The following is a 12,285-nucleotide window of genomic DNA, read 5'->3' as shown; positions in this document are numbered from 1 at the left end:
TGCTTGAAGCAGGGCTCTCCTGCCCTGGGGCTGTCACGCTGGCAGAAGCAGGGAGGAGATGCCACAAGACGGCACCCAAAAATACATTGCGGTCTGGAAAAATGTTGATGGCAGTAGGAAGGGCTTGGCATGTCCCTGGCTGCGGGGGAGGCCCCTGGCAGGATCTGGGGGTCCTTGCACCTCCTGCATGGCACTGCGGCCCTGCCCGCGGGGGGGTCGTGGGGGTGGGCACCACAGGGAATGGGACGCTGCTGGGGCTGAGGGGGTTCCATGCAGCCGGGATGGTTTAGCACAGCTGGTGCATTGTCATGGGCATCCCCCTGATTTCATGGGAGTTTGGAAGTGCTTTTTACATGCCAGTAGGAGACAGAAGGGGGGTGAGCCCCCCACAGAAGAGGCAGGGACAGGTGGCGGAGCGCTGGCTGCCATGGCAGGCATTGGCACCTGCCCTGGTGCCAATTGACCTTCTGGGCTGCAAGCACGCATTGCCAGCTCACCTCCAATTTTTCCTCCCGCAGCACCCCCAAGTCCTTCTCCTGGGGCTGCTCCCCATCCCTCCATCCCCAGGCTGGGTTGATACTGGGGGTTGCCCTGACCCAGGTGCAGGACTTTGCACTTGGCCTTGTTGAACCTCATGGTGTTCACATGGCCCCACTTCTTGAGCTTACCCAGGTCCCTCTGGATGGATCCCGTCCCTCAGATGTGTCACCTGCACCTGCCCTGCTGTCCTGGGGCAGAGCCGCCACGAAGCAGAGCACTGTGGGCACGGATGTGGTGGAGAAGGGGATGGGGCTGAGACAGCCGCTGCAGTTGGGGGCTCTCCGGTGGCAAGACTTCCCTGACAACCCTGCGCTGCCCGGAGCGATCCTGTCTCCTCTGTTTCATCATGGATCCATTGGTGCAAGGCCCAGCTCTCTGTGCCTTCACTTCCCTGGCAAGCAGGGCTCTGCCTGCCTCTGCAGCCCCCTGTGTCACCTCCCTTGAGTCCCCCTGCCACCCCTGCCCCTGCCTGGGGTCTTGTCCCTGGAGGGGAGGGTGGGAGCTGCAGCCGTGCTGCTCCCAGCCTGGCTCCGTGGGCCTCCCCGCTGCCTGTTGTGGGCGGCCCTGCCAGCACTGTCACCTTGGGGGGGTGTCCGTGTGCACATGTGTGAGGGTACGTCTGTGTGGTTGTGCACACGTGCTGCTGCAGATGTGTGTGTGCACATGTGGTTGTGCGTGGGCATGCCTGTGTGTGCCAGGGCTCCATGCACATACCGAGGTGGCTGTGCACGTGTGTGCTGGCACACACGGGTGTCCGTCCTTCGTGCCTCTTGCTGCTGCCACCACTCACCCCAGTCCTGTGCTGGCAGAGGGCTGATCTGCTCCAGGCTCATGGCTCCTTCTTGGGGGGGTCAGGCCCTGCTGCGACCATGTATTAGTGGCTAGGAGCCAGTATGCGAGATCAGATCAGGCCACTCAGGTCCCACATGTTCCCTTGCTACCTGTGCCTCAGTTTCCCTTGGCATATTTTTGTCCCCTGGTGTCTCTGACCCCACCTTCTGCTGGTCCCTGCAAGACGCCATGACCCCGTGGGAGTGGCACGGTGCCACTCTTGCTCGTGCTACAGAGGCACTGGGAGCATTAGGATGGAAGCCTGAGTTGATCAGCTGGCTCCGCAGCAAGAAGGGAGGCAGACGGCAGCAGGCTCAGAACGGAACCCTGACTGAGTTGATGTTCCTGTTGGTGGAATCGGGGGTTCTGCTTTAGTCCCTATGTGCGACCACTCCCATGAGGGCCAGTGTCTGATACTGGTCCATCCCTGGGCGCACGGCAGCTTCTCCAGCCAAGATCACCGCGCCCCAGATCTGAGCATCTCTTCGGGATGTGGCATTTGAGGGTGGAGAGAAGAGAGGGGACCCTCTTGGGAGGAAGGGGTGATGACAGTTAACCCCCCACTACTTAGGCCGATCTCCGAGCAGCCACAACATGGCACACTGCTGCTGCGAGCCCCTGGGGGGGGCAAGCACCGCACCCCGAAGTCGCCCCCCTTTCTGGGGCTGTGAAGGCAGAACAGAGCCCCCCAGGGCCGCACAAGCCAAACGACACCGCCTGCCCCAGGGACAACGAGGGCACGACGGACCCCCGGCGCAATGTGAGCAGGACAAATCCCCCCCCGGGGCAACGGAGGGAGAACAGCACAACCCTCCCCCCATCGGGGCAGGACCTTCGTCCCCTTATCCCGGGCAATGTGAACGGCCCCCTCGGGGCCGCACGGGACCGGCCTCTCCCCGCTAAACGCGACCGGCGTCCCCAGCCGGGCTGCGGGGGGGCTGGGGGCGGCGCCCGGCGGCTCCTTTAAGGCGGGGGCCGGGGTGTGACGTCAGGAGCTGTCCCCGGTGCTGAAGCAAGATGGCCGCCCGCTAGTCACCGGGGCGGTGGCGGGAGCGGCGGCGGCGAGCGCCCCCCGCGCCCCCGGCGCCGCCACCGGGACCATGTCGCTGCTCTGCGTCAGAGGTACCGGGGGAGGAAGGGGCACAAGGCGGGGGGGGCGATGGGACAGCCCCGGGCACCCCGCTGCCCGCTGGGGGATGGGGGGGGGGCTCCCCGCTCCGGTACCGGCACAGCGACCCCCCCACCCCGCGGCGGGGCCCGGGGAGGGTGGGGGGAGGGGGCGCGAGGACGGCTTCATTCACAAAAACCGGCGCGTGGATTTATGAATGAACCGGCGGAGGCGCGCGGGGCCGAACCCGGGAGTGGGGGTGGGGAAGCGAGGGGGGGCTGGGCGCACCCCGCCCACCGGGGGTCCTGCCCCCCCAGCCTCCCCCCAGACTCTCCCGTCCACCGTCTCCGCCTCCCGCCCCCTCGGAGCCCCCTACTTACCCCTTCCCACCTCGCATCTCTCCCCACCCCCCCTCTCAAACGTCCCCACCCCCCCAAACGCCCCCCTGCCCACCCTCAACCCTCCCCAATACCTCCCCCCCCAAGCACTCCTACCCCGCAGACACAGCCCCTCCGCATTCCCGAACACCCCCCAGCTTAAAAACGCCCCCAAATCCCCTCCCACGCCCCACATCTACCCCCAAGCTCCCCGCTTCCCACTCCTCCAAGAACGCCCCTCCCCAAACACCCCCCACTCCCAAACATCATCTGTCCCCAAGCACCTCCACATTCCCACCCCCTGAAAGAAACCCCAGACACCCCCAAATCCCCTTATCTTTCCCCACCCCTCCAAACCCATTAATACCCCCCCCCCCAAATTACACCCCCAGCCCCAAACGCGCCCCTGCCCCCAGCAGCCTGTGCCCCTGCAAGTGTTGGTGATGCTGGGGGGCTGTGGGCAGCTCAGAGGGGAGGGGGGGGAGCGAGGAGCGGGCAGGGGGCCCATTAGCCGTGCTGGTCACCCCATACCGGGGGGACCTGGGGCCAGCGCACCGGGGGGGTCCCTGCACCCCAGCACGCTGAGACCTGCCCAGCTCAGTGCGCAGGTGAATCCTGCAGCCTCGGGCTCTGCCTGGCTGGCAGTTACTCTGGATCGAGCGCTCAGTCTGGGGGGGGGGATGAGAAGCCTGGGGGGGGGGTCTCTTCCCAGCTCCTCAGGCCCTGCAGCACCCTGATGGGGAGGGGTGGCACCTGAGGGTCCTGGGGATGGTGGGACAGAGTGTGGCAGCTGGGGACAATGTGGGGCACACGGTGTCTGGGATTCCCCCACCGGTGTTCCCTCCCTGGCGGAAATAAGGAAGAAAATGGGGGCTCCCCCACTGCTGCCTGAGCTCAGTGGGATCGGGGGGGCTGTGCCCCCTACCACCCCCTGCTGTGTCCCTGTCCCTTAGGAGCGGTCAGAGCCCCTTCTCCCGTGGACACAGGGAACTGCTCTCTGGGAGGGTGGGCGCCATGGCCAAACGTGTCCCCTCTGCTGGACACCAGCCAGTCCCAGATTTTGGGTCCCCCCTCTGATAGGGGGAGGGCTGCATCTTTCATCCCATTTAAGGGACTTGTCACACGCAGTGACACCCTCAGTGAAGCCGGGGGCGGATGGTGAGAAAGAGCTCGCGGTGGGTTTGGGCTTCCCCCACCCCCCTGTCACTGCTGGCTGGGGACAGCTATTTTTGTCACCCTGTTTTTGGGATCCCAGGGGTGGATGTGCCACCCCAGAGCCGCCCCCAGCCTTCCCCTGCTCCTCCCGGGGGGCTGGGGCCATGGGTAGCCCTCAAGGGCTTCCTGTTGAGGGGACACACCTGGGTGATGGGGGCTGAAGGGGCCCTGGGAGGTGTGGGGTGAGTGGGAACAGGGCACGTGGCTGGGGGAGGGGGTCTGGAGTGGTGCGAGGCAGACAGACAGATGGACGGGCGGGCGGACAGGCATCCAGAAAGACAGATGGGGAGACAGATGGACAGATGGATGGAGGGGTGGGGAGATGTGAGCAGGTAGACAGAGGGGTGGGTGGATGGATGGACAGAGGGGAGGGGTGGATGGAGAGACAGATGAGTGGATAGATGGTCAAAGGGTGGATGGATGGATGGATGGATGGATGGATGGACAAAGACACGGGTGGATGGACAGAGGGATGGACTGACAGAGAGGCCTGCTGCAGGATGCCTATGGTCCGCCTGGTTTTTATACCATTGCCAGTCTAACCTCTACCAGCTGCCTCCTGCCTCAGTTTCCCCAACTGGCCAACGCCCCCCTGAGAGGAGGCTGATTGCTAATTGGGAAGCACCGGGGGTCTTCCAGCCTGCTGTGGTGCCACCCAGCTCCCGTGGGGTCCCACTGTCCCCAGCTCCTTGTCTGTGGGTTCAGGTTGAATTTAGCTCTGGGACCCACCACCACTGCGCCATCCCTTGGGGCCCGTTGGTGGGTGAGACGGTGGCACAGCCTGTTGGGGCCGTCAGACGCAGATGGTGGCAGCAGGACTTCTCCCCGGCAGTAGCTGACAGCCAGGAGAGCCACGTGTTCCCTGGATAATTGTTTGTTCCTGTCAGCTTGGGTATTTTTGGAGCTTTTCCTTCCTCTGCTCTCCCGTTTCGGAGGCAGCGGCTGCTGGAGAGCGGTCAGCCCGGGCGAGCGCCTGGGCCTGGGCAGGGACGAGCTCCCGTCACAGGGGTCCCTGTGCGGCTCCGAGCGTGTGCCGTGGGCACCTCCTGGTACCAAATACTGTATAGTAATAAAAATAATAATAAAATCTGTATACAAGAATACATTATATATATAATATATGTAGGATAGAATAGGATAGGATAGGATAGGATAGAATAGAATAGAATAGAATAGAATAGAATAGAATAGAATAGAATAGAATAGAATAGAATAGAATAGAATAGAATAGAATAGAATAGAATAGGATAGAATAGGATAGAATAGGATAGGATAGAATAGAATAGAATAGGATAGAATAGGATAGGATAGAATAGAATAGAATAGAATAGAATAGAATAGAATAGAATAGAATAGAATAGAATAGAATAGAATAGAATAGAATAGAATAGAATATAGAATATGCAGTGATGGTGGCCGTGTCCTTGCAGTCCCTCAGGCTCCCAGCCCAGTGGCACTAGGGGATCTTTGGGACGCCAGAGCCTCATGCCTGGCCTCAAACCAGCCCCCATGCACGAACCGCCCCATCCCTGAGTGAAGCCGCAGCTCCCGGCGTCCTGTGATTCCCTGGAAACACGGCTGCCAGTGACATGCTGGCGACCTTCCTTTGGGCAAAGTCACAGCTCCCCGCTGCGTGACCCGCTGGGTGGCACAGGGCAGTCGGCCGAGCCGAAGGACCCCAATAACAGGGTGTTTCGAAAAGATGGACCCAATGTGACCCCGCAGCACGAGGCATTTTGGGTCCATCTTGGCGAAACACTCTGTATTTCCTGAGGCTGAGCCAATGCAGTTTCCTCAGAGGTACCCGGGGCAGGCGGGGGCTGCTCGTGCCACATTGCCCCCACTCGGCACGTGGAGCCGGCAGCAGCCCCGCGTCCCCTCCAGCGCTGGCGGAGGGTGATAAGCGGCTGGTGAGTGGCACGTCTCGGAAATCAAATTACCTTTGATATCGCCAAGGCTATTTTCATCCCTCCTCGGTCACGTTGGCCCTCCACCCGCTGGCACCCGCGTCATTTAACCGTTCTCTGGGTGCTGTGTCATTCCCTCCCAGCCTGCTCCCCTCCTTTGAGCCCCGAGGACACCCCTGGCCCCTGCCACTCGCTGGCATCAGCAGTGTTGGTACCTGGCTCTGCCCAGCTGCCTGTTTGCCCCCCCATTGCAAGCAAAACCTGGGTACCAACACTCCCCGCCCCTCCTACTTGCAGCGCTGATGAAAAGCTGGGGGGGATCAGCCAGAATCAAGAGCTTTTGTTCCTGTGGTGCTGAGCAGGATCTGGCCCAGACGCGAACACCCTCCCCCCGCCCTGCATGCTATTAACTGGCTGGGAGGGGTTCCCAATGGGTGGGATTGAATCAGTCCCTCAGTGCCCCCCCGGGATAGGGACAGGGCTGGGGTGCAGTGGGGGATGTTTTGGGGCTCCCGGCTGCAGCAGAGTGGGGCTGCATCTGCAGCTCCCCTGGGGCTGCCGGGGGGCGCGGGGGGGTTACAACCTGCGCTCCCCAGGGTTCCTGTATGAAATCTGGGCCAGCGGTTTGGGAGACAGCAGGAGCCTTAACCCTGGTGCTGCTGGGCCAGCGCCTCATGGCAGGGACTGCAGCCGGGGGGGTCCTTCCCCAAACGCCCCTTGTGCTCCTGAGATGTATATGGTGACATCATCCGTTTCCCCAAATGGATCCAAGTTCAGAAGTGGGGGGCTGAGGGGGTTAAACACCCTTTCAACAGATGAAGGCTGGTCATTTGAGGTTGCAATGAGGTGTTTCAAGTTGTCCCAAAATGGCAGCTTTTTGGGGGGAGGCCTTTGCACCCCTCTGATGCTCATCTCTAGATCGTGCCTGATCCCCCGCCTTGTGCCTGGCATTGGGGATTCCTGATTTACAGCAGCAAGCGGGATCCCGCCGCCTCCCCCCGCCTTGCAGCCGGGATGGGGGGGCAGCCAGGCCTGGGGTCCTCCCACCCCACCTTGGGGGGGTCCCCTCACATGGGGCTCTCAGGCTGACTCTCTTCCCTCCCTCTCTGTCCCACAGTTAAAAAGGCCAAGTTCGACGGACCCCAAGGTAAGTGGCCCCCACTTGCCTGCCCACCCCGGGGGGCCATGGCTTGGAGCTCAGCTGGTTGGATGTGGCAGGATCAGAGGAAGGGCTGGGGGGTGGTGAGGGGACCCCAGGCTCAGCATCAGCTCTGGTGACATCATTTGGCAAGTAGGGGAGGAGCACACAGAGAAACAGGGTTGCCCTGGATGAGATTGGGGGATCACAGCCAAGCCACCCCTGGCAGCAGGGGGGGTCTGTTCTGCCTGGCACACAGTCACTGGGGCGCTGAGGGCAGTGTGGGGGGACCCCATGGGTGGGCGGCAGTAAGGGGTGTCTGGGGGTTGGGTGCATTGCTGAGACGGGGGGGTACTGGGGTCACTTCACCCCCTGTTTGCTCCCACAGAGAAGTTTAACACTTACGTGACACTGAAGGTGCAAAATGTCAAGAGCACAACCATCGCCGTGCGGGGCAACCTGCCCTCCTGGGAGCAGGACTTCATGTTGTGAGTGCCCAGGGGCCATCCCAGGGTCCCCCACCCCTGCTGCTCTGCCCTGGCCCCCACCAGGGGCGGGTTCCCCACTGCCAGTGCTCCCCCTGACCCCAGCCCTGGGGAGCTCACCTGAGTCTCGGGGTGGAGGGCACAGGCAGAGGCTGGGGTGACCCCAAGGGGCTGCTGGGGAGGGGGTTGACCCGACGCCTCTACCCCTCCCCAGTGAGATCAACCGGCTTGACCTGGGCCTGACGGTGGAGGTGTGGAACAAGGGTCTCATCTGGGACACCATGGTGGGGACGGTGTGGATCCCCCTCCGGACCATCCGTCAGTCCAATGAGGTAGGGAGCCAGGCACACCCGTCCCCCCACCAGACCCTAAGGGACATGTAGCCACCCCCCAAGCTGTCCTTCAGAGGGGACGGAGCCTTCCCCATCCCTGCTTGGAGAGGACTCTGCTCGGGGCTGGACCCTGCGTGCATGGAGCTGTGGGGCCGGGGAGGGGGGATCCCTGGCAGCTCTTCTCACCATTTCTGCCCCGCAGGAGGGCCCTGGGGAATGGCTCACACTCGACTCCCAGGTCATTATGACCGACAATGAGATTTCGGGCACCAAGGACCCTACTTTCCACCGTATCCTCCTTGACACCCGCTTCGAGCTGCCTCTGGGTGGGTACTGACCCCGGTGCATCCTTCCTTGCCCCCGGCCCCAGGGATGCTCCTGCGGCTGGAGGTTGGGATTGGGGGTCTGATCCTCTAGCCCCAAAAGCTGGGGGGCTGTTTTGGGGAGGGAGGTGCACCAATCAGGGTCTTTGCCCTTGCAGATATCCCTGAGGAGGAGGCCAGATACTGGGCCAAGAAGCTAGAGCAGCTCAATGCCATGCGGGACCAGGATGATGTAAGTCAGTGCAGTCAGGCCCGGGCGCTGGGCGGGAGCAGCGATGCCGGGGCAGGCAGCCCTCACTGCCCTTTCTCTCCACAGTATGCCTTCCAGGAGGAGCAGGAAAAGCCTCTGCCCGTTCACAGCTCCCAGTGCTGTAAGTGCTGCCCTGTCACTGCCCTGCTGCAGGACCCCCCCGCTGCCCCGTCCCCCCAGCTCTCTGCGCCGGGGATGCACAGGAGTGGGGTCTGTGCCTGCCTCGGGCAGCTGGACCCCAACACAAGTGGGGCTCAACCTCACTCCACACCCTGTCCCTGTCCTAATTCCCCCATCCTCCCTCCCATGTCTGCCGTTGTTCCTTTGCTGTCTCCCTGCCCCATAGTGCATGAGCCTTCCTGTGGGGCTGAGCCATAGGGGAAAAGGGTAAACATGGCAATGGGGTAAGGACAGTCCCCTGGGGAGCCTGATTGAGGGGGCTGCTCAGTGGGGGCACTGGCAGAGGGGTCTGGGGGATTTGGGGTGGCAGCTCGATTTGTCCCAACCTGTGCCTCAGTTTCCCCTTCCGTAATCAGGCCATGGCCCTGCACAACCCAGTACTGTTCTAAGCACAGCTCAGTACCTCTGTGCCCAGCCCCAGGCCCTGTCCCCTGTGCACTTCAGTGCCACTGCGCCCAGCCATAATACCGTCCCCAGCCTGGGTAGGCGTCACTGTGCCCAGCCCCAGGCACTGTCCTTGGCCCAGCTTAATGTCACCATGCCCAGCCCTGTGCACTGTCACTAGTGCACTTCAGTGCCACCATGCCTATCCTCAGGCCCCATCCCCATCCCAGTACTGCATTGCCCAGCTCCACTCACTCTCCTCAGCATGGCTCAGTTCCAGTGTGCCCCATCCTGGGCACTGTCCCCAACCCACATTGGTGCCACCATGCCTGTGACATGCTGGTTCCTCCCAGTCAGCTCCTCCTGCTGCCCCCTAGCTGCTTCCATCCTTATTGTGTCTGTCCCTTTTTTTGTAGGCAACTGGAATTATTTTGGCTGGGGAGAACAGCAGAGTAAGTATCCTGTCCCCTCCTCTCCTGCCAGCCCGGCAGTCCCCAGCACAGCCCCCTTTGCCATGCTGTAGCCTGGCCTGGGGCTCAGGGGACGTGGAGCTCGGGTTCAGGTGGCTCTCTGCTGGGTGAGGACAGGGTTGTCCCCACAGGCTGGTGGGGACAAAGCACCATGAGGCTCTGTGCCCTCAGGGTGCCCTGATGGAAATGAACAGCTTGGGCTTTACCTCTGTGGTGGGACATCGGTGGTGCAGAGGGAGGGTCCCCACACCCTGAACTCTTCTTCCTCGCTTCTGTATATCCCATTTCTCCCATTTGCTCTCCCCTCATCCCCCAAAACCCCTTTCTGCAGAGAACATGTGCAGCTTTCCCCTCAGCCCTTCCTGGGTCTGTCTCCCCAGCATGGTTTCACAGCAGTGGGGACATGGTGGTGACAAGTAGTGGGGCTGTGCCATGTACGGGGCACATCTGCGGCATCCCTGGCCACGAGAGCCGCGGGGCTGTCCCCTGTCCCACTCACTGTGATCCGTTGCAGATGATGACCCTGACAGCACGGTGGATGACCGGGACAGCGATTACCGCAGCGAGACTAGCAACAGCATCCCACCGCCATACTACACCACCTCCCAGCCCAACGCCTCTGTCCATCAGTACCCCATGAGGCACCAGCAGCAGAGCTCCCGCGACTCCTACACCGACTCCATGCAGAGCTATGAGATGGACTACTCAGACCAGCGTCCCATCAGGTAGCGCCGGCACAGCCAGCTCCTCCCTGGGACCCGCTCTCCCAATCACCCCCTGCCACGTGTGACAGAGTCCAGAGGGTCCCTAGGGTGATGCCAGGGACGGTGCTCCCAGGGCAGTGGGTGACAGTGGGAAGGATGCTGAGGATGAGGGGGATGGTGCCGGCCTCAGGTCTTTCCTTCTCACTGGAAAGTTTTCAAGCTCTTTTGGGTCACTGCCCTCCTCTGTCCTCACTGGGCTTCGGGACCCCCTAGCCCTAGCTGCCCTTGCTGGGAGCTGAGCTAGAGGCCTGGCTGGGGATACAGACGTGCCTGTAGGCAAAGCTGCGGGCAGGGACGTCTGCCCAGTGCTTTGTCCCCGTGGTCGCAGCATGGCCAAGTTCCTTGCCAACATACAGCCCAAGGCGCCAGCCCTGTCTACCAGGATAGAACCTCCCTGCCGGCATCCCCAAGGCAGCAGGGGATGCCGGGGCGTGGTGGGTGGTGGTGGCGCGGCACCCGGAACCTCGCTGACCGTCTTCCTCTCCTCCCCGGCAGACGCTATGGTAGCATAGACTCTGCCACAAACGGACGCAGTGACGCTGAGTCCGCTTCCGAGTCGAGCAGGCGGACCAGCCGCCAGCCTTCCCTTGAGAGCAGGCGGTCCCTAGACCTATCGGATAGGTGGGTCGCTACCTCGTCGTGTGCCTGTGCCGTCGCAGAGTGTTATGGTCGGTCCTTGCAGCCGTGGTGAGGCCAACACCAGTCCTGGCAAGGGTGGCCTCGTGCTGCCATGGGGTCCCCCTCTTCCCGCCCTGGACTGTCTTGCTGAGGAGCAGTGTTGGGATGCTCCAGGCATCTCTTGGCCTCATGGCATCCCTTCTTGCTGCTGCACCCCAGTTCATGGGGGCAATGCCCCAGCATTCTGGCCCTGCTCACTGGCACAGTGACTGGTTGGCAGCACTGTTGCCTGTTCTACATCATGCCAGCAGGTACAGGAGCTGGGGCCTTAGGGACTCAAATGCCACCCTCTGTTTCTGGTCACCTCCCAGGGAGCTCCTGGCTGGGCAACAGCCTCGCGCAGTGATTTGGGATCCTCGTGATGTGCCAAGGGCCCCTCTCCCAGCTCAGGCCAGGGAGGTGAGGGGTTTCCAGGCATGAGTTGCGTCTCCTGCACCCCTGTGCCCCAAGTCCCACTTCCCAAGGTACCTGGATGATGGCAGTACTGCTCCGTGCTGGGACCAGCCTGGGCATCCCCCAGCACCCTCCTCTCCTGGGCTCCCACCGCCTGGCCCAGCCACTCTGGGCCCAGGGCTCTGCCCATACCATCCCATCCCCTTGTCCCCTTCTCCTTGCCAACCCCTGAGCCCTGGCTGCTGGTGCTGGAGACGTGGTGTCGGCCTCTTCCTAGGCATGTCCCTGTCCTGTCTGCATGTTTGCTTATGTGAGCCTCTCCCCATGGAGCCCTGCAGCAGCCCTGTCCATGGCAGCATTCTGGGATGCAGGGAGCTCTCTGTGCTGCTGCTCCCTCAGGTGTAGGCAGCTGTGAGAGGGGGATGCTGGAAGGGCTGGAGGCCAGTTGTGCAGATTGGGCAGTGGGAAGGGGTCTAGCAGGAAGAGTGGAGAGGGGACCCCCAGATAGGGATGACGTGGTTAAGGGGAGTGGTGGGGTTGAGGTGCTGTCCTTGGAGAGTGGGTGCCCAGGACATCCACAGGGAGTGCTGGGATGTCAAGGTAGGGGTTGGGTGACAGATCTGCAGGTTATGGACAGGATGGGGTGTCTGGAGAAGCAGGAGGCACGATCTGGCTGGGGGTGCTCCCTGGCTCTGCTCTGCCCCCACCATTGGCAGGGGTGAGCTGAGGGGACAGACATCCCTTGTCCCCAAGCTGAGGGGACATCCCCATGTCCCCAAGCTCAGCCCAGGCACAGACAGGAAGGTCAGACCCCTGAGATTGCCCCAGCCTTGGGGGCCAGTCCCAGCCCACGGACTCTCCTGGGTCTGTGCCTTCGACTCCCAGGACGAGGAGCGCGTGCTCACCCAGG

The 12,285-nt window shown here is 62.3% G+C and overlaps 1 protein-coding gene across 1 annotated transcript in view; it reads left to right on the top strand.

Moving 5' to 3' along the window:
• Positions 1-2,403: 2,403 nt before the first annotated feature.
• The window catches only part of UNC13A (unc-13 homolog A), a 36,957-nt gene continuing 27,075 nt past the window's right edge, over positions 2,404-12,285 (top strand). The window contains exons 1-10 of the mRNA XM_082077120.1: positions 2,404-2,493; positions 7,096-7,125; positions 7,505-7,604; positions 7,816-7,933; positions 8,136-8,259; positions 8,415-8,488; positions 8,573-8,627; positions 9,487-9,522; positions 10,055-10,265; positions 10,800-10,925. Of these exons, the coding sequence (XP_081933246.1) occupies positions 2,472-2,493; positions 7,096-7,125; positions 7,505-7,604; positions 7,816-7,933; positions 8,136-8,259; positions 8,415-8,488; positions 8,573-8,627; positions 9,487-9,522; positions 10,055-10,265; positions 10,800-10,925 (896 nt within the window). The 5' untranslated portion in view covers positions 2,404-2,471. The remainder of the gene's footprint in view (positions 2,494-7,095; positions 7,126-7,504; positions 7,605-7,815; positions 7,934-8,135; positions 8,260-8,414; positions 8,489-8,572; positions 8,628-9,486; positions 9,523-10,054; positions 10,266-10,799; positions 10,926-12,285) is intronic.

Source organism: Streptopelia decaocto, assembly GCF_964273445.1.
Source record: "Streptopelia decaocto genome assembly, contig: HAP1_SCAFFOLD_92, whole genome shotgun sequence".
Taxonomy (NCBI): Eukaryota; Metazoa; Chordata; class Aves; order Columbiformes; family Columbidae; genus Streptopelia; species Streptopelia decaocto.
The sequence above is the reverse complement of the archived record's forward strand: the minus strand, read 5'-3'. Positions and strand labels throughout refer to the sequence as shown.